Here is a 22,769-nt window from a genome sequence, read left to right on the forward strand (position 1 = left end):
CTATAGAAGTAAAATATAGGATATATAAATATAGAAAAATTAAAAGAAAAAGAAAAATACCCAGCCAGAATCCTTTTTACTTAGCAATAACCCCTATTAATGTTTTGTTGGTTTTTCTCAATCTTTTTCTCAGAACATATATACTTAATATCTTGTTTTTAAGCACAATTAATTTTGAAATGTTCACAATCTCAGGGGGAAAAATAAAGTAATAAGTTTACTGATAGATAATGTTACCACTGGGGCTTATAATGTTTCCCAATTAAAAACAAAAAAATCTAAGGTAATTTAATATTAATTTTTTAAATTCAAAATATTATGCAAGTTCCTATGAAGTGAAAATGGCTATTATTTGTTCTAGATAATTCTAAATTTACTAATAGCCACTCTAGTTTTCTTCTGGGAAGTAAAAACAAATAAAAAGATACCACTACATGAGAAACAAACTATAAGGCAAAACATATTGGCCTCTATTATTTTTATTATATAAATTCTAAATCATTCTTAAATCAATATTTTTAAATAGAACAAAACCTCTTTAAAGCAATAAAGTCTATGTTTATAGTCTTTCACACAAAGTCTTTTTACTTATACTAGAATGATTCTTCTCAGTTCATTAACTACCTCTTTTCAAGCTGCTCAGCTTTTAATATATGTATGTACATATGTATTTATTTATTTATGGCTTTTTGAGACAAGGTCTTGCTGTGTAGTTCAGACTGGCCTTGAACTCACTGTATCCCCCGACTGTGATGCCTCTCAGATGCTGGGATCACTGACATGCACCACCACACCCAGCCATATTATATACACATTTTAATCTTGATCCTTCTAATCATTTTTTTACTAGTTTGAAGACAATTAATCCTCATATAAATTTTGTCTTTGGTCTCCCTTGTATTTTTATTCGACTCTGTCCTATGTACTCTCATTTCTTCAACCACCAGTGCTCTACAGCTTAAGCCTTCATTAAACATCTCTAGTCTTCATTACTATGATGAATCTCATATGAATCCTAATAATCCTCAGCTGGCTATATTCAAATGAATGCTTCCTATCATGTTCCCTCCGCACCCCATCTTCTGGGTGCAAATGATCCAATCCACTTAGACATCATGACTTTCATATTCCTCATTTGGTGCTTTGTCACTTACTACTTGCATCTGCTGAATAAAATTGAGGAATTTGCCTTTGTTTTCTACTATTTACGCCTTGATAGAATTAACTCATTAACCTTTGAATTGAATTCCTTCTTTTATTCTTTCATTTCTACCTTCAAACCTCAAAATACACCTAACATCATCATATCATGCACAAGTTAAAACTTGTGATGGATTTACATTTAGATTTTAAACTTCACAGTTAACATTAAAATTTTTCAAAATTGGTCCCAGCCTACCTTTTTAGATGTCTCTGCCACTGTAGGTCTTCTCCATGTATACCCTAACCACTGGGAATTCATTAATTTCTGATTAATGAAACGTCTTTACTTTGATTATTGCACTTAAAACACTTCCTGGGCTTTCTCTAAATAACATAATTTTTTTATTAAAAAAAGAATGGTTATTACAACTAGAACTATTGGAATATCAAGCTCTAATGCTCCCCCAGAATATTCTGTACTCATGTACCCCCATATCTTTTTAATTGTACTTTTGTTTCCTATCAACTTAAAATAGGGAACAAGATCATGTTTACCACTGTATCATAGGGCTTTAGATTACCGAGAATAACACAACTCAAATAATTGTTCAATGAGCTCCTCAATGTCACCTTGCAGAATTCTACCCAAATTTAAAAATGTAGCTCAAAACTAGAATTAAATCTAGGCAAGAGCTGTACTACTGAGCTATACCCCCTGAATAAACATAGTAAAATATTTTAATCTCAGCTCCTCTAACATTGATAATCCTCCCTGGTTTATTCATCACAGTAGACCTCAAATTATGCTCCCTTTGAACATAGTAATTTCACAAGTTGAACTAAGATTTACTATCAAAAATTCAAAAGTGATTATGTTTTCCCAACTTGTAAAGGAAAATCAGGGGGGGAAAAACCCCTTCAAATACGGGCTTCCTCCCATAATTGGTTTTAAACCTTTTGAACTTTTTAGCAAAACATTCTGCGACATAACTAAATATATCAACTTTTCAAGGTGTTGTTCTATGGAAATAATGTGATGACTTCTAAGTGTTTTGACACCAGCACAAATTTGAGAATCACAGCTTTAACGTATTTTGCCTTTTACCACGTCTGTTTCTTCTACCAGCTCTTAAACCTTTTGGGGGCAGGGACTGTCTCTCAAGTCCCAGAACAAACCAAGTGCTTAATAAATGTCTGATTAATGAAACTCCTCTATGTTCATCATTGCACTTAAACATTCTCTGGGTCTTCTCTAAGTAACATAATTTTTTTTGGTCTTTTTTTCATTTTTATTGGTACCGGAGATCGAACTCACGACCACTTGCTTGCAAGGCAGGTACTTATGCCGTTGAGCTAAATCCCCAGCCAGTAACATAATTTTTAATAAAAAGAATGGTTATTACAACTACTGGAATATCCAGCTTTAATGCTCTGTAGTTCCAAATAAGAAGCATGTCAAAATTCTATTACCAAAGGTCCCCAATCTTTTTTAAAAAAGATTTAAGTAAAAGAGAGAATTATAGAATCCAATGGGGATAAGGAGAGGTTAGACTACTTGTGAGAAATAAGTCTCTTGTTAATATTATCAATTAACTTAAGGATTTTGATTTCCATTGAGTACAGATAAAACAACAAAATAATTAAATTTAATATACATAGGCTATGATTCAGTACTTGGACTTGGGCAACCCTACACTTAAAGTCTTGAAACTTTTCAAGGATGTTTTTGTACTGTCATCCCTAAGAAAAATATGCTGCCAACTGAAATGCAATTATAAAACCTTCAGCTACATTTTAGATTGCTTTAACTAGTACATACAACCACTTTTAACAGGAACTTAAGAAATAAAAAATAATTTTAACAAAAATACTCAAGATTTGTTTTCACCAAAATATTATCCCAAACAGCCAAAATTAAAAATCTAAATTCACTTCTATTAAGGTCAGTGATTATATATCTTTTACAGCAACCTTTGAAGCTAGGAAAATTCATCTTTTGTCTGCATGTCCATATATTTAAAATTTTCAAAAAGTCTTCATTTTACAGTCAGTTTTAGAAGAAGCAAAAATTCCCATTAATATTTGACATTTTCTAAATTTTTGTTCCTGTCTTACTGTATTTCCTATTCCTTTCTACTCATGACTTTCTAATCCTAACTGCTATTTCCCAGTTGCAAAGAGATGAACAGATGAATGAAATTCTTAGTAAAATACAACTTTCTTAGCTAGGCATGGTAGCACATGGTTATAATCACAGCACTCTGGGAGGCTGAGTCAGGAGGACTGCAAGTTCAAGCCCACTCTAGGGCAACTTTGGAACGTAACAAGATGCTGTCTCAAAATAAAAAATAAAAGGCTGGGGATGTAACTCAGTGTGATGGCTTTGGGTTCAATCCCCAGCACTAGGAAAATAAAACAAAATGAAACCACTTTCTAGAGAACAGATATGTTATCTAAAAAAAAAAAATAAAATAAAACAACAGTGTATACAGGAATGCGTGGTCAAAAATTATTTTTTAATATCAATAGTTTTCAGAGATATGCTAGGCCTGCCAAAATATGGTATCATGTTAGAAAAAGACAATATATACAATTGTAGGTCAACCTGAAATTCACTCAAGCATTTACACAGGTTTTGGAAACTGAAAAGGCAGGCTTGAGTCCTAATTTTATCATACATACATACATACATAAATATATATTATATATATTTATTTATATATCACACATATATTTATAGATTTGTAGATGATAATCATGTAGTGATAGTATGAACATTACCAACAAAGCAAAAAAGAAATCTTAAAAAGATAAAATAGAATATACTAAAGTTCTAATATTTTTTTCCCTCACCTCAGGATACAGACATGACTCTAGAGAATATACTAAAATAAAGAATTATGGTTTCCAGAAACATATCGGTATCATGCATTCATTTACTGTGATTCATGATTGTGGAATATTCCTCTCAAACACTCCTAAAAAATTCAGTAGCAATGTTTAACTCTTATAAGATTCAGCTCAACAATCCAATGAAAAAATGGGCCAAAAATCTAGACCAACACTTCTCAAAACAAGTACAAACAGTCAATAATTACATGAAAAAAATGTTTGACATCTTTAGACATCAAGAAAATGCATATCAAAACTTCAGAGATTCCATCTCACCCCAGTCAGAATACTATTATCTTTTTTTCTTTTCTTTTCTTTTTTTTTTTTTTTTTGCAGTACTGGGGATTGAAGTCATGACCTCGCACTTGCCAGGCAGGTTCTTATGCCACTGAGCAAAATCCCCAGCCAGAATACTATTATCAACAAAATAAAAAAATAATAAAGGCTGGTAAGGATATGGGGGAAAAGGAATTCTTAGTTGGTTAGAATGTCGTGGTCAGAATGTAAATTAGCACACCCACTACAGAAAACAGTATAAAGTGTCCTCAAAACAAACAAACAAAAAAAAACTAAAAAATGAACTACCATATGATCCAGTTATGCCACTCCTGGATGTATACCACTCCAGCAGAAAATGAAGCCAACATACAAAAGAGATAATTTTATATCTACATTAATTGTGACACTGCTCACAAGAAAGCTAAGTTATGGAATCAGCCTAGCTCTCCATCAATAAGATGACTGTTAAACAAAATAATTATATTATTTAGCCATGAAGAGAACGAAATCATGTCATCTGCAGGAAAATGAATGGAACTGGAGGTCATCCTATTAAGTGAAGTAAACCAGATAAGGAAAGACAAGTATGAGGACTTGCAGAAGAACATGGTGGATTAGATAGCAGCAGCTTCGGAGGCTCTCTGAGAAACTGCACTTAAAATCCAGGAATGGTGCCGGGCGAGAAATCCTAAGCAAGGGGAGATATACTTTGCCGACCTAGAAACAAACTAAACTAAGAGAAATGCAATCCCGGGATATAACAGGAACAGATAAGGTCTCAGCACGGAAGCTGGACCCCATGCCACTGGAAGCTGCGATTTGAATTTCTTGCAGCCACTGCTGCGTCCCAATCGGCATGGCAAGAAGAGAATGGCAAGTGGTGAATGGAGTTGAGAGCGGGACTGGCCGGAAGCCCTGCATCGACCTGTGGTGAGTGGGCAGATCGGGGACTCTTCCAGAGGCGGCTTCAGCAAAGGACATACTGGGACAGGCAGACTAGCAGGAACAGGTTGTTACAGTGACTTCAGTCACATATTCCCCTCTCAAGCGGGATTGGTGGGGAGTGCCTGGCCTGCATGACACTGCTGACAAAGACCCAGTAGGCTAGCCCAAACCAGGTCCCAGTGCCTGGAGGTGCACCCTAGCAGTGAAGCCTTCGGTAGGTTGACCTGGAGGGGCAGGCCCAGCATAGGCTGCCCAGGACTCTGACTCCCTAGTACACTGCAGTGGGCAGGAACACCTAGTTGGCGCAATTCAAACAAACTGTAACCGACAAAGAAAGAAATTGGGCCTCCTATATTCACTTGTATAAAAGGAACAAAAAATATGGGAAGAGGGAGCAACAAGAAAGGGTCCTTGGCCCCCAATCCTGAGAGACATGCAATATCAGACATGGCACCAATAGACATAAAGCGCTATCTCCAGAGCCTCACAGACGAGTTCAGGAATGAAGTTATTAACGACCTGAAGCAAAATATAAGTAGAATAGTTAGAGAAATGCTAAACACCACCCAAGAAAAAACAGATGGTGGACTGCAAGAACAGAAAAAAAGGGGAGAATTGTTTGATGGAGAAAATAGAGAAAACAGAATACGTGAAGCAAGGTTCAAAGAGATTACCAGGAAACTAAAAATTCTATCGAAAACTGGCATAACAGCTTGAAACAAACTAACGATAGATTATCTGAACTGGAGGGCAGATTTGTAATATGGTAGCGTGAAATGAAAAACTTCTTAAAAATAACAAAAAAATAAACAGCAACAATACAAAGGCTAGAAGATGATAAAGAGGATCTACACTTAAGAATCAAGAACAAAAAAGAAGTAGGGACACAAACAAATGGACTACAAAACCTATTCACAGAAATAATCCAAGAGAATTTCCCCAGGTGTACGAGGCATACAGGACCCCAGCCACCTACAACCCAAACAGAGCTACACCCAGGCATATAATAATCAAAATTCCAGAAATCCAATATAAGAACAGAATATTAAAAGCCGTCAGAGACAAGACACAGATCACTTAAAAGGGAACACCCATCAGAATTACAGCAGACTTCTTGGCACAAACCATCAAATCATGAAGAGCGTGGGGGGAAATAATTCAAGCTTTGAAAGATAATAACCTCCAGCCAAGATTGATATATCCTGTACAACTGTCCCTAGAAATTGATGGAAAAACAAGGTGCTTCCAGGATAAAGAGGAACTAGGGGAATTTGCAACCACCAATTCAACTCTACAGAGAATACTGCAGGATATTCTAAAAAAAGGAAAATACCAAGATTCCAGAAACAGAGGCAGAGAGGCCACAATCAATGGCAGAAAGCAAAATGAAGAAGACAAATTGACAACTAACGACAGAAAAAGAGCTCAACAGAAATGAGGCAGAGAAGATCAAAAGGTAGAAACAGCTATTTTGGAGAAAACAAGACATCATAATAGCTAGTGCTGATTTAGTATCATCTTGTTTTGAAGTCCCATCAAACTTATATTCTTCTGTCTCTATCGGTCTTAAAAGGTTGTATCTCATTGGATTTTATTATATATGATAATATAAGTAAAAACTTTTATAGACAAGGAGATTATACAGAAACCATTGTTCACTTTCTGTTAATTGGTTCTAAATACCCTGTAATAATGTCATTCTCTTGAATGGTTTTATAGTGTCTTGATATGTTTGGTGCTACAGTATATGAAGTTATACTCAAAGATTTCAAGGAAAGAGACACTATGGTAACTATTTTTATGTCAGGATATCTTGTGGTGAAACACTATTTTGCTTAAATGGTTATGTTTTGACCTGCACTGTTCTGTTGTTATGCCCTCTTTTATCTCAATCCCCCTTTTTTGTATTTACTTTTTCTTTTTATCTTTTTAATTAAGGGAAAAATAAATAAAAAATAGCAGGATACATTATAGTGACCTACTTTGATTTCCTATTAACTTGATTTGAAATCTTGTATTGCCCTCACCATCTTATTTTGACTGATTTTCCCCTATTCTGCTTTGCTTGATAGTACCAAGTTCGAAAGTATAGGCAAAACTGTGAAGAGAATAAGATTCATTATGACGCCCGTTCCAGTTTACTATTATCTTCTTTTAAAGTCCTGTAATGTCTCCAATGCTTTGGTTTTATTCTTTACTGTTTTGTTCAATTTTGTTATAACTGGCAATTCTTCTTAAAATAGCAAGAGGCAGTATGGTAACTATTGTTGATCACCTTGTATTGTGTTTTTATATTATCTATTATGTCCATCCTTTTGATTTGACTGACTCTGTTCTGATATGTCGCATTTGGTTTTACTCTCTTCAAAAAAGTAATAAAAACTGTGGGAGTAATAAAGCCCAAAATGTGTAATTGTCATTGTACAAAAGAAAAGAAAAAAAAGTGCTCTAAAGGTTATAACTGCATATATGTTTAAGTGTATAAGATAGATAACCATATTACTGAGTTTTGTTGAATCATTGAACAAAACTGCACTCTCACTGTTTGAAAGTCCACTTTATACGCTTCAATTTTGTAACCTGAACAACTATTTCTAAGATGAGAATATGTAATCTATTAACCAGTGATTTCTGTTTATTTTTTAAATTTTGTATTACTTGTAGCCTTTTTCTGTTTTTTTCTTTTTCTCCTTAAAAAAAAAAAAAAAAAAAGAAAGACAAGTATGACGTTTGCTTTCCTATATAGAGAGTAGAAGAGAGACTATTAGGAAAGATGGAAAACAAGGGATTGAGGGAGTACAGAGTAGACAAGATCAAAGCATGACATATGCATGTACAGAAGCATCCAAGTCAAACTCATTTCTTAATTTTTACAAATATGTTAATAATTATAATAAAAAGAATCAGTTCAAGTATAATCTCTAATACAGCTTTAAACTACTCTTTCCCCTATTCTCTTTTTCTCACTTGTTATCCCCATGTTCACTCCTTCCTCTTCAGTTTTTAGTCTTTTTCCTCTAAACTTTTTCTGTATGTTCCTTATAGAAACATTATCTTTTTACTAACATATGAACTACATAAAGGCAAGAATTTTAACTTCTGATCCCAGGAACCTGAATGTTGAGCTATAGAAGATAGTTAAAATACTTGTACAATCACCTAATATAGCCTACAATCTTTCATTGTACAGATGAAGAAATTAAGACCCAAATTATGGGGCTGGGAATTTAGCTCAGCAGCATAAGCTCCTGCCTTGAAAACAGGCAGTCGTGAGTTCCATCCCCAATACGGATAAAAAGGAAAACGCCAAAAAAAAAAAAAAAAAAAAAGACCCAAATTACACAATCTATCAAAGGTACTAAAAAATGCCACTGGGTTGCTGTTTAATAAATGCAGTATACTCTTTATCTACTATACCTCATTTACTGCTCTTTAGATGATTCAATGTTATATGGAGAAGCAATAAAGTAATCTTTACAATTTGAAAATAAGAGTTCAATCCAAGAACTTACAGATACACACCACAAGTCAAAACATAAATGATAACATCTAAGTGAATTACTAGTTTTCTTACTAAAAGACCACAAACTAGTCTATCAGTTTTATAAATAAAGAATTTAAATTTTCTTTATTTATGAGACTGGAGATTGAACCCCTAACCTTCACACTGACTCTATCCCCAGCTCTTCTCTCCCACCTTTTTCTTGTAACCTATGCTTTTTTTCAAAGTTGTACCCAATTTTAATTATAACTTTAGATATAACTCAGATTTTAGGCTAATTTTATAGGCTTACAAATGACTTTGTAAGATGTGCAAGTGTAGTCTAGCAAAACTATTATTTACAAAATATCAAATACAGGTCAAGAATGAAGGACTTAGAACTACCTGAAACCATCATATTACTTTTTTACTAAAATGCAGAATTTTACCCATCTTAGGCTAAACATGTCAGAAAAACATTGTTATATTTATAAACTATGCAATGTTGTAAGTTGTAATTTCTAAGTAAAAACACTACTAGATTACATGGTGTTGGGTCAGAGGCACAGCACCCTTCTGGCAAGCACAATTCCTGGTTCCAAAATGAAAAACAAAACAAAACAAAAAAAAAAAATCCACGTTATATAACATGGTGTTAGGGTTTAGATTCACCCGTCCTCCAAAACCCTCAGGAGCTCATACATAAGTGGGACTTCAGACAGTGATGTGATTAGATAATGGGGCTTGCCGATGACTTGCTACTAGGAGGGAAGATCTGGTCAGATCCAGTCAAAGAAGGCAGGTAACTGCTGGGGTGACCTGGAAGGACATGTGTCTCTTCCTGGCTCCTCCCTTGAGTTCTCTACTTCCTGGCAGCCATGACAGCGAGTGTATCTTGGAGCCACTGGACTGGGGACTAAAACCACTAAAAACTGTAAAGTGCAACAAACCTCCTTTAAATTGTGTGTCCACTGTTGTGTCTTAATAACCACGAAAGTGACTAAGACACATGAGAACATGTTTTTGAACATTAGCCACTAGAAATCATGATTCCAAACATTTGGAAATTTACCTTTATGTAAAAGAGAAAGTTTTCTTGTCCTCCTATAGGACTAAAATTTATTATACATACAATGTTTTAAAAACATCTGTAGTTCAGTTAAATCTATATGGTACTTTGCACTTTGGGGCTGCTCATTCTAAATCCCTCTTTTTACATCTGTGAAACCAGATTTGGGGGGGGGCGCATTTAGCCTAGCAATATAAGCACCTGCCTTGCAAGCATGCGGTCGTGAGTTCAACCCGGTACGGATTAAAAAACAAAACAAAACAGATGAACTACAAGAATTCTAATATTCCTCCCAGGTCTAAAATCCTGTAACAACTTGGAGTATATTTTACTGCTTATAAATAGTATGTGGATGGATTTTTTTTATGAATCATTGTCATAATGCACTGGGATGAGGGCAACAGATATACTACAAAAGTATCAATCACTAAATAAAACATTAAAGGTAATATAGGAACTTAATCTGTGATTATTCTATTAACAAATACAGTAATGCAACTTCATGAAAGGATTCTAGAAGAGACTCCTTAAAGACAGTTCTCCTAAGCAGTTATGCACTGTATTAACTTTTTAGTGAAAAGTCACTAAAAGTCTTGCAAATAGCACATGGGAAGCCAGTGACAAATAAAGATGAGGTTATTTTAAAACTAAAATTATATATCAATGACAGTCTTAGTGGGACAGGCCTATAATTCCAGCTACTCGTGATAGCAAGCTCCAGACCTGCCTGGGCATTTTGTGAGATCCTGTCTCAAAATAAATAAAAGCAGTTGGGTATATGGCTCAGTACTTCCTGGATTCAATTTCTGGTACTGAAAAAAATTTTATAAAGACCAAAAACTTAACATAATTCTAACTGAGCTATTCCATAAAAGCATACAAATAGTTTCAAGTATGGGGAACATGCCGATACAACTACTTCTATTAGAAGTTCTAACACACTACTGGGCTATGTGACCAACACTGTTGATTGTACTTTTTTTTTTTAAACTCACCGTTTCTCCCAGGTCTCAAATTCTGTGGCAATTTGGAGTACATTTTACTGCTTAAAAATAGTATATGGATGGATTTTTTTAATGAATCATAGCCATAATGCACTGGAACTCATTAGAAAAGATAGTGTTAAAATCCCAATTTTACCGATGAGAAAAATGAGGCCAAAACGTTTAAGTGGCTTGATTCAGTTCACCTAGCATGTAAACAAATTACTTCACTTCATCTGATTTTCTATTCCTGAAGAACTCAAAAAATTTGTTTGGCATTTCGAGTATATAACGATTATCCTCTTGTGTTAACTTATTCTTTAGAAAAATAATTAGATATTAGGATAGCAAATATCAACAGCACAGTACCATCTGAACTGCCTTCATTTCTGAATAAAAACAAATGTTTAAGGGCTGGGATATAGCTTAGGGCTACAGTGCATTCCTAGCATGCTCCCACACCTGGGGCCCCTTCCTCAGCACCATAAGACAAAAAGCAAACCGAACACCCCACAACACAAATGTCTGAACTTATTAAAAATGTGTGTTTCTTATTCTTACAAACATATTTCCTCAGACAAAACAGCAAAGATTAGGAGTACGGCACAGTAAATCATTAATTATTAACATTCTATAAACCTCCGGTGGCTGAAAAGGGTAATACAAGATGCAAGTATTTTTAATGGTTTGAAACCATCTTTCTATTATTGCCAAAATTCTTTTCCTAAAAACTTTTTTAAATGTCTTGCTAAAACTGTCCACAAGTGGCAGGCTGAATTTCCATACCGCACCCGCGTTCCCCGTCCCTCGCACGTTACTCTACCTATGGGAACAGTCCCACTTGGTATCTACACTCTACCAACTCCGGCGGCACCCCGGGCTCCCTTCTCAGCGCCCGCGAGCTAGCGCTCTGCTCGCACCCACCACACCCCTCGGCACCCCGCCCCTGGCTGCTCCTCCTCCCGGGGCTCTCTAGCTCGGACTCGGCACCTATCAGCGCCGCCCCCCGGCCCCTGGCCCAACCCATCCTCGGACACGTGTGAGGGTGTGTTTGTGTCAGTCTGTCAGTCCCACCGGGGACAGCTCGCTTACCGAGAGAGAAGCGCCAACTTCTGCTCCAGCAACATCTCCAGCTTCTGGCCTTGCTTGGAGATCCAGTGGTCCACTCCGTGCAGGCGGTAGCACGTTTCCAGCATTAATCTGAAGTCCGCCACAAACTCCGTGATGCCCCCGTACTGGCCCCTGGCGAACTTCTCCTCCATCTTCAACAGACACATGCCCTGCCCTGGCTGATGCGGGAGGGCGCGACCGCCTCGGCCCCCGCTGCGCGGCCCCTCGGCCACCTCCTCCTCCCCGGTAGCAACGCCCCCCAAGGGCTGCAAGAAGGGGGCTGTGAGGGCCCGGTGCTTCTCCTGCAGGAACTCGCCCAGGATGCGGTAGCCCTGCTGCAGCTCGTAGGTCAACTCCTGCTCCCTGCAGCCACCGCCCGCGACCACCATCGCCTCCGCTGCCTCCTCCTGGTCGTCCGCGTCCTCCGGCAAGGCGGCACTCCTTCCGCGGGCCGGCCCTGAGGCCGGGGCCCCCGCTGCCACCTTCTCTTCGTCCTCTTCCTCTGCCGCCGGTGGCGGCCGCTCCTCCTCTCCGGCCGGCTCCATCTCCCCCGGCGTCTCGGGCACGCTCATGTCCCCGGCAGGCCCAGGCTAGGCGGTGCGGAGCAGCTGCTCGAGCGCCGGGGGACGCACGAGCGGGCCACTTCCTCACGGCTCTGCCGCGCCGCGCAGCCCGTGCCGCATCGGGCCTCGCTCTCCACAGCCACCGGCTAGATCGGTGCGTGCGGGGGTCTCGAGCTCGGCGGCGGCGGGGCGGGGTTACATGGCGCGGGGGAGGGGGGGAGAGAAGAGGAGAGCCTAGGTGCCCTCCTCTCCCCTCCCCCCGGCGGCGGCGGCGCGCGCGGCCCTTGCCGGCTTCACCCTCCGCTCCCCGCCCGCCCGCTCTTCACCGGTCAGGCCCGGCGCAGCGTAGCTCGGCCCGGCCGCCTCTGCCTTGGCGCCCCACCCCCTCCCGGGCCGGCGGGGGCTGGGAGGGGGCAAGGAATAAGGAAGGAGGGAGTCCCTTTTGCTTCCCTGGAGTGGGCCGCAGCGCTGGGCCGCGATGGCTCCGGCTCCTCCTTTCCCTCACACCCCTCCCGCCCCTGTCTACCTGCGGGGAACCCGGACTGGAGGAGGCAGCGTACGCAGGGGGGCCCGGCGACAACTGTCAGTTAGAAACCCGCTGGGCGGGCGGGGGGAGGGGGAAGGGGAGGGGCAGAGAGAGAAGGGGAGGGCACTCAGCCCCCCAGCCAGGGAGAGCTGTAGAAAGAGGCAAAGAAAGAGCCACAGTCGCCATCACCGGCGCGCATGCGTAGAACAACAAAGTCCTCCCCCTGTCTCGCTCCGCTACGCGAAAGCAAGGACTTTGGCTTCACTGCGGGCCTGGAGACAAGGTTTGCTGCGCGTACTAATGATGTCATCAGCTCGCGGACGACTGTTAGGGGCCGGAGAGAGAGCACAGCGTCTGCGCAGCAGTAGTCGCTAGAGGAGATATTAATAGCAAGTGCCACAAAAGGAGGCTCCTTTTTCTAGACTTTTACCAGTCCTAAAAAGTTTACTATAAAGGAAGCCTCTAGATAATCTTTGTTAATGGATAGACTGCACAAAATGTATATGCTCTGCCTTGTAAAAGTTGCACCCCTCTTCCCTTGTATTTGCCGGAATTTTGCAAATTTAGATATGGAAGTTCAAGGACTCAACTGTATATTCGCATGCTAAAAAAAAGTGATTTGTAGACATCAAGTTCCTGATATTTGTTTCTAGTTCTTAATATCAGTTCAGATTTTGGAAATGAATTGTTTTCTGTTGAATTAAACATTTCCCCCACTCACTATATCCTTGAGTTCTGCTACAAATAAATGGAACTTTGCTTTAAAAAAAAAAAAGCTAAAAATAAGTCTCCAAATATGTCAAGTCTGAGCTGTACATTAGTCATTGATGTGGCTTTAGAATATCACTACACATTTTAAAATTACTGTTTAAATGACCAAAAACAGTTAATTTACATGTTGCTTAACATGTAAATTTATCTTGGGACAAATTTATGATCCAATAGAGCAGATAATACTTTTCATGTTCTCAAAAGATGCACATTCTTACCTTTTCTAGTTTTTTGCTTCAAGCAAGAAACCCAAAACTATACAAATCATGTATTTTAAAAATAAGATTAAGTTAATGGTAGAGATAGGCTTTTAAATTTGTTTACTTGTTACGGTGGAATTTACATAACTCATGAAACGCAAAACCTTAATGTGTGTGTATGTGTGTGGTCTGGTAAGTAGATGTCAGTTGTTGGTAAAATAGTGAAATGGAAACAACTGAATTTACAGTACTTATTCCAGAATTCAGTCTCCTCTCACTATGTAAGACATTTGTAATTTACAAGACATGTACAGGTTTTTTTTCCTCAGATGCTGCAGACATTCATGGGGGAAAAGGGCAGGCAACCAGTCCTACTTCAGCAACTGACGAAACAGTTGTGTTTGACTGGACAATCTTGAGAAAGCTCAGGAATATGAAGCCCAATAAAATATGGAAACAAATATAGTATCCCCTTCTTTTTAGCCACCAACCCTATTTCATGACTATCACATAATAGCTTCCATTTATTTAACTTTGTGCCACTAAGCATTTTACATTATCTCTTTTAATCCTAACAACAAACCTATAAACTTATCTTCATTTTGCAGATGGGGAAAGTAACACTTAGGTTAAAAAAGTATTTTGCCAAAATCACAAATTATCTGTCATACTTCAAAAATTTCAGATGCCTAATTCCAATTCGTCTGGAATAATTTATAATTCTTCAAACCTAAGAGTGTATAGAGCTGCTAGAAATGTCAATCAGGGCTGACATTTCAGGTAATGTAAAAGAGAAAAGTTAGCAGAAGAAAACTTCAATTTTAGTTCATGTAATGTCATGAAGATAGTAATCAGCTATTATGAAAGGATCATGTAATTTAACTTAAAAACACTTTACAAGAAATATATTGGTTGCAGGTAAATTAGAAAATATAGACAAGAGACAGGAAAAAAAAAAAAAAAACCCTACCATTTAATCCCAGCAATTATAGAAAACCTGTTAAAACTCCTAGGTAGTATTTTTCTACTTATTCACCTATACTTTAAATAAAATTGTGACTATATTATATATAATGTCAGCTTTTGATCCACATTAATAAATAATTGTATGTAACAGACAGAAATTGCATATGTAAGTTTTCAAACTTTATATTCCTGTCCACAATGACCTAAATGGCCTGCCATGTGAATTGGTAGGAAGTGAACTGGTAAAATTCTAATGTATAAGAAACTTCAAACTATAGAAAGGAATACACTACAAGTACAAATAACAGCAGTAATACTGATTATTTATTTAGTTCTTACTAGGTCTTAAATATTTGTTAAATATTATAAATACACAGTACTCTCAGTAGCCCCAGGAAGTCATGATAGATGTACAGTATTTGAATTTTGGATTGCTGATTTGGTTAGTAGAAACCTTTATCTATGCTACAAGAAGCTCAACACTAAAGACTGACATTCCAATTAATATAATTAACTCTAGATTTATAGAGCTTTTTTCTTCTAATACACACATGCTGACAAATGACTAGTCTCAAAACTATTTAATGTTTAAATATAAAATTAAATTTGGTTCATTTCTACAATAGCATACCTTCAGTGCTACTACAGAATGTTAGGTTCTTCAAAATAGAAATCTGTTTCAGCTGCATTCTGAATCAGAGCCTCTCACTGAGCTGCTTTACAGGGGAAAATAGCACATACACACGAAGCAGTAGTTTGTTGAAACACGTTAACACTAACATCCATAAATATTGTTATAAACACTGTTATAGTACCTTACAGGCTACCAGTGTTAGATATACCTGGACATTCTTTACATTAAGGATGGTTTGAAGTTCTAGGTAAGCAAACAAATGAAGAACAGTTTGGTTAAGGAGATTTAAAAGTAGTCATAATTTTTAGGATACCTTGGAAGCCAGAATGGATGTTTCGTTCAGTTCTCTGGAGTACACTATGAAACAGTTCATAAATATTATTTATTATAGGGGAAAACCCTACATTCACTGCAGTATCTTAAAACTCTCCCAGTTACTGCATCCTCCTTGTACCATAAAAACCAGAAGTAGTATAAAGGAGAAATAAGCCTACCACTATATCCCTTACTTTCATTCCAAAGATCTTTGTCATGAAAGTTCTTCTATTTTATCTTTAGGAGCTTTGAGCTTCTTGTGACAGGCAGCATGACATCCTGACACCAAGTACAGTATACTGCTTGCCCAGCATTTATAGTTCAGACAAATAGCAACAATTTATATACTTCACACTAGAGGGAAAGGTAAAAAACATTCAAAGACAACTAGCACAGATTATCACCAAAGTCTATGTTTAAGAGATAAAACATGCAAGATAAATAGAAGACTGTAACACTAATTCTGGAGAAACATGGGGGCTAAAAATATAAACTGCTTGACAGGAAGTTCTCTTATTTAATTTATAATGGAATCATTTACAATATTTATTTGTAGTTATTTTATAGATTATAGTCAAATGATATTAAAGTACTTCAAGCAAAATTTATCAACTCCTGCAGAGCTTCCTGCTGTTCATCATCAAGGTGGGATATGCATTCCAACCACAATTCTTCAGAACTCTGTACCTGACGAACAACATTAGCTAGGCGTTTGGCACAAGGATCTTCATAGTTAATAGTCTCATTAATTTTTCCTTCTGCAATTATACTGATTATTTTGGGAAGATTGGAATTATTTGGGCCAATTACAATTGGATGGTTACTTTCAATTAAGTCACAGAGAAAATTCAAAGTCTGAATAGCTTCCTCTTTGTCTTCATGCAGTGGAAGCCATGATAACCAATGTGGAAGAACTTCGTCTACATTTACACAGTTAGGCTTAAACTTCAAAATTTTCCCTATTGCTGAGATGCAATTCTCTGTAGCAATAACATTTTTTTTGGTTTTGGAATTTGCACACTTAATAACTTTTACCAGCAAAGGAACAGCTTCTGAACATAAAGAACGATAATCATCTCCACCAAACTGTGCCATAACACCCAAGCCATAAGCAGCAGCCTGCCTAACTTCAGGGTTGTTGTCTCGCATATTTAGTAGCATTGGCCACCGAAAATATTCCACATATTTAAATGAAGTTGGACTGCAGTGCTCTATGATATCATCAAATATGCACAATCCCCACTGTCTGTCTGGCCATGGCCTATTTGAACAAATAAGATTTACAATTAATGGAAGTAGCTGTTCAAACCATGGTAAAATCTTTTCCTTGTAAGTACTAAATAATGAATGCAAAATATCTGATACTTTGGTCAGAATGTAAACATCACACTCATCTTCATCTTGCAGAGACATCTCAACCTGTTGATCATAGTTTTCTTCTTGTCTTTTAACCTGTCGTAATTCTTGGTTTTTAAAGTGTCCTTCAAGTTTTGCTTTCAGTATTCCTCCCAGTTCTTCCAAGTGTTCATCATTAAGGCAACCATCTCCCATGACCTCAATGGATTTTGCAAACGAATTCATTATTTCTGAAAGTACATCTGTATCAGGTTCGGTCCCAATAGCTTTGATTAAGGGATCACATATGAACTTCCACATCTGTGAAAGATACTCTGGACCACGACTTCTTGCACATTCCAGGAGAAAAGGCATGGACTCTGCTGCTGCTACTCGAACATTGTCATGGAAATAAAATTTCAGTAAAGGAATCATCAGTTTAACAACTTGTTCTGTATATTCTACAAATCCTTCTCTTAATTCCTTAGCGTAGTAAACCAACATCTGGCAAGCAGTTGCTTTTGCTTCAAGTCCTGAAGTTTTAATTCCAAAACTTTGCTGATCTCCAAGATTTACAAATTGCCAACCATCATCATCACTCATATTCTCCACATCTTGTGTATCTAAGAGAGCCACATCAGGTTTAGCTGAAGCAGTCTTAATAAGAGGCTCAATAACTAGTGGAAGATACTGTTGAAAATCTTTTCCAAGAATTTTACACATTCTAGCCCATGCTGAAACCATATATGATGTCTGAGGGTCATCATCTTCTATATTACTTAAGTCTGACTGTGCCTTCAACAATAGCTCCATCACATTTGATATATCTTGCATAAATTTTTCCTTTCCAACAGCAAGACCAACGTGGCTAATGCACTCAATAGTCTTTCCTCTCAAAGTCTTGAGGTCCTTCTGAACAGCAAGCTCAACAATGTGTCTTAGTGAGGGCATAAATGTATCATAATATGGAACAAATTTTTCTTCCATTGTATCTGCAACTGAGGCAATAGTTGTCACAAGTTGTTCTAATGCCAACTTAGTACCATTTCGAATCAGCTCTTGAAGTTTAATCACCAAGATGGAATGTAGATTTTTTACCATACCATCCAAATATAGAACTAGCAGTGATTTAGGACAGTCTTCAATAAAAATAATAAGGGCAGAAGCTGCATGAGACTGCACACGCTGATTACCTTGATTTTCCATAGTACGTAATAAAGCTGCAATCACTGTTTCATGGAATTTCTTTTGGAAACTAGGTGCAAAATCTGTAGCCATCTGTCCAAGAGTAGTACAGGCTGCAGCCCTCACCCTTGGGTGAGGATCCTGAAGAAAAAGCAAAACAGAGTTTACTGTTTCATCTAGAATTGGTTCCATTTGCTGATGGCAACCTTCTCCAATGGCAGATAAGGCCATTAATCCAGCATGTCGACATTTCCAGTCAGGGCTCTGAAGCATTTGCATGATATGCTCTTTGGTCATTGGTAAAACAATTTTTCCACCAAGCCCACAAGCCAGCCTGTCTAGCGCACTCTCAGCAGCAACTGCATTGCTGTCAAAATCATCTTCTTCCATTTCATCAGCATTTACCCAGTCCTCATCATCTTGTAGCTCAACCATCATTGCTAATATATGAGGAACTGCCTGTGCAATAATATTTGTATGTTTTTTCAACATTGGAGTTGCAGTTTCAGACAAGGTTACTATCACTTCAAGAGCCAACTGGCGTTGTAGATTACTAAGTCTAGAGTCTCCACATAACTTCAGGCTCAATTGTAGAGTATCTTCTATATAAGGACCCAAGTACTTAGGTACAGTATCTGCAATCTCAACAAGAGACTCTAGTACTGAATCATCATCCTGGTAGCATGAATCATTCACAGCCTGTAAGATTCCAGGAAGCAAGTCTGCAAAGTCTTTGAAAAGTGCAATATTATTTTCATTAGCAAGTACGAATGCAGCTGCAGCTCTAGCAGATAATGTCCTGATTGCTGGATGTTCTTGATCTTGAATACACTGGTCCAACAACCTTTTGATGATATCCAAATCGTGTCGATCTTGGTTCCCAAAAATCCCAGGAAAGTGCCAGAAGACATGAAGTGCAACTTCCCATAGAACTACATTTTTAGAGTAGATCGAATCAATAAGGAACTTCAGACCTTCTGGCCAATGATTAGTGCCATCCTCATCTATCAAATTCCTAGCCAGCACAGCAAAAATATCACAAAGCTTTTTCCTCATGCTAGTATGTGTTTCTAACTTAACAGCCAGTATCAGTTCAATCTTGACATCCCTCTGAACATCAAAAGGCAGATTTGGATAGACCTCCTCAAACCCAGAGGACAAAAGCCGTCGTAACAGTGCGGCAGCCATTTGTCTCACCTCATAACCTACTCTTCTGTTTCTGACTGCATCTAATAGAAAGGTAGTCTTACACAGACCTGGTATGTTTTCATAGATTTCCTCTGCTTGCCTCCGCACCATACAGCTTGGGTTTATCAGGTTCTTCAGAAGCTGGTAAAACTCTTGCTTTTCCGACACGGTCCCCGGTACTCCTACAGAACCGGCCGCCGCCATCGTTCCTGGTCAAAGTTAGCGCGACGGGGAAGGAGGGACTGTGAGGAAGATGGGCTCGTAGCAATGACGTAAGCAACGCACCATCGGAGATGGGCGGGGTCGCTTCTCCTTGTGGCCGGGCGCCCGTCTATGCTCTTGGGGGTGGAGCTCCTGGTTCCCTGCGTGGTGTGAGCTGGGTACAAGTAAAAGGCAGTTTCCTTTTGTTTTCTGGTCAGGTAAAAATGCGTTTGCTGCGAGGGGGAGAAAAGAGAAAATAAAATGATAATTACTGTCTGTATTAAAGCGGGATGATTTTTTTCTTTGTTTCTAATGTGTACTGATGTTAGTTTGATAATTATAAAACACAAAGTGCACCTCGAGAACTTGGTAAGTAGAAGACAGCAGTCACAGAGACCACGTATTGTATCAGTCCATTCATATAAAAGGTACAGAGTACGCGAACAAAATTAGTGTTGCTAGAGGCTGAAGGGAAAAATGGGAAATGGATCATGACTGACATTAGTTATTTTTAATTATAAAAATGTATTTTGATTCTGATAATAGTTGCACATGTCGATGTTCTAATAAAAACCATTGAGATGTACAATTTAAATTAGCGAATCGTATGGTATATGAATAATACCATGATAAAGCTGTTTATAAAATAATAAATGACAACAGTGATTTCCACCCCACTACTACATTTAATGCAGTAGAACCGAAGTGCTCAAATTTAGGTGTGTACTAGGATCACATAACCTGTGGCTTATAAAGAAGAATGAGAAAGATCTAAATATAGTATGGTGGAAAATGACCTAGATTAATCATCAAAAGTATTAAAACCGTTTTTCACTGTTAATTACTGAAATTTTGTATCTTTGGTCATGTTGCTCATAGATTTTTCTTATCTGTTATTTAAACTGTAATATGAAGGGATTCAGTTATTAGAAATTTAACTATCCATTAGTAGGAAGCTATAGAGGTTTTTCAAACACACAATGTTCTTGAGGCTAAATGTTTCTTCAGTTCAGGTAAATTTATCAGTCAAAATCATGGTGGTCAAGGCTAACAGTGTGAGCCGAGCATGATGGCACATGCCTGTAATCCTAGCACTGTTGAGGCTAGAGGATTGTGGAGCACTCAAGAGCAGCCTCATCTACATAGTGATTTCAAGGCCAGCCTGAAGTATGTAGTGAAACAGTCTCGAAAACAAAAACAAAACAAAACAAAAAAAGAGACCTAATGCAATGATGATTAGGTCTTACTTTGTCTTAGGTTGCCACACTCATTGGAACCTTACACAAATCTGTAAGGTTAGTAGGATAGGTTTAATACTAGTTTTAGGCGAGAAATGGAAAGCTAGAGGTTATGGGATTTGCCTCAGACACTTGAGTCTCAATTCCACTTCTAAAAGTGTGACCAATGCTGTTTTCATCTGGGTGCTTCCCTCTAACTACTCCTGAGTTTGTGAGTAGTTCTTAAATTCTCCAAGCAGGCTTAATTTTAATTTTTTAAGTGCTGCTGCATAGTGACACAAAAATTTAAAAAAGCATAGTTTTCTTATTAACCAAATAATACAGCAAATAAGTAGTGTCATACATTAATTGTAGTAGTAAATCTTTCATAAATAGTGTTTCTCATTCTGTGGATTACATCAAAATCATTTGAGATACTTATTCTAGAATATAGGTGGTAGGGCCCATCTTCCAAACTGCTGAACCAGAATGTGTGGAACTGTAACCCAAGAATGTATAATTTGAACAAGCACATTGGATTATCACATAAATACTCAATTTTAAGAACAATTGATGAAATTTAACTCTGGTTCTGGTTCCAAGATCTTGATTGCAATTCTATATCTTGTTCAAGACTTATTGGTTTATGTACTGTTCTTTGAGAAAGTTTAACTGGAGGATCTTTGTATTTGTTGTTTTAAGAAATATTAACAAATGTGAAAAAAAGGCTTTGCTTAACACTACATCACTAGCATATTAAAGATATTAAAAATTGCAATGGAATACTATTAATGACCCACCACAGTGTTTTAAGTGTAAATGTTAAGACAATGGCAAAGGTTGGTGCAGGTGTGAAGAGGAAACTCGGTTATATTTTTGTTGAGAATACAGTTAAATTTGTGCAATCATTTTGAACTTTTTTTTGAAAAGTGCTAGTTTAAGATTATTCAGTCATTCCCTCAGCAAGTCTTCATTGAGGCTATGTGTACTGAAACATGATGGTAGGTGCTGAGGGTAAAAAAATAAATATCTGAGAACACTCATCTGAGAGACAGCAAATGTCATATGGTGTAGGGATCATTGTGTTAATGTCTGTCACAGAACCTATTGTGTTGTATAAGTACCTAATGGTGTGGAGTGTGGGAGAGGTCAGGTAAGGCTTCTCAGAAGAGGTGAGATCAGAGCTGACTCCCCCTCCCCTCTTCAGCACATTGAACCTGGGTCCCTCACACTGAGCTTCACAACCAGCCCTTTTTGAATTTTGAGGCAACTGTTAGTCTTTGAGTTGCCCAGTCAGAGCTCCTACTTTCAGTCCTCCTGCCACAGCCTCCCAGAATGATGGGACATGAGCCATGATGCTAACTTAGAGCTGATTTCAGAAGAATAACTCTTCATTAACCACTTTTAAAAAAGAGAAAGCTGTTCTAAGTAGAGGGGACAACTTATTGACATACAGAGGCCTTAGATAATACTGTGGTATGAGTCTGCCAGTGTCTCAGTATTGCAGAACATTCAAGGTGGAACTTGATGGGAGCCTACTCCCATAGAGATGCCATAGGAGACGGAAGAAAATTAGGAAGAAAGTTAAATAGAGGCCACATCACAAAAAATATTATATTCCATATTAAAATACTGGCTTTTTTCTTAAGGTAATAAGGAACTAGCTACTGAATGATTTCAATCAAGGACCACAAGATCATCAATTTTCAGAAAGATTATTTTGACAGAAGTTTGCAAACTAAACTGTAAAGACTGGATGTATTTAG

At 37.9% G+C, this 22,769-nt stretch overlaps 2 protein-coding genes across 5 annotated transcripts in view; both read right to left on the reverse strand.

The window, feature by feature from the left end:
- Positions 1 to 12,650, reverse strand: part of Brd10 (bromodomain containing 10) — an 88,977-nt gene extending 76,327 nt beyond the window's left edge. For 2 of the 3 annotated variants that reach the window (XM_063250833.1, XM_063250827.1), the window contains exon 1: positions 11,885 to 12,649. In XM_063250833.1, the coding sequence (XP_063106903.1) occupies positions 11,885 to 12,474 (590 nt within the window). In that variant the 5' untranslated portion in view covers positions 12,475 to 12,649. Of the gene's footprint in view, positions 1 to 11,884 lie in introns of all 3 variants that reach the window. The other variant, XM_063250837.1, reaches the window with a different exon arrangement.
- Positions 12,651 to 15,230: 2,580 nt separating this feature from the next.
- Ranbp6 (RAN binding protein 6) lies at positions 15,231 to 19,840 on the reverse strand. Of its 2 annotated transcripts, XM_005004715.4 has the most exons (2): positions 19,654 to 19,840; positions 18,272 to 18,538 (listed from the first exon to the last, which is right to left on the reverse strand). In XM_005004715.4, exons 1-2 carry the CDS (start codon positions 19,787 to 19,789, stop codon positions 18,468 to 18,470), a joined length of 207 nt encoding a protein of 68 aa, XP_005004772.1. In that variant the 5' UTR covers positions 19,790 to 19,840; the 3' UTR covers positions 18,272 to 18,467. The 2 variants fall into 2 exon arrangements, with proteins under 2 accessions (XP_003472225.1, XP_005004772.1); XM_003472177.5 differs by having other exon boundaries at positions 15,231 to 19,830.
- Positions 19,841 to 22,769: the final 2,929 nt, after the last annotated feature.

This window comes from Cavia porcellus, unplaced genomic scaffold (genome assembly GCF_034190915.1).
Source record: "Cavia porcellus strain 051 isolate PalLab524CR breed Dunkin Hartley unplaced genomic scaffold, mCavPor4.1 scaffold_1, whole genome shotgun sequence".
Classification (NCBI taxonomy): Eukaryota; Metazoa; Chordata; class Mammalia; order Rodentia; family Caviidae; genus Cavia; species Cavia porcellus.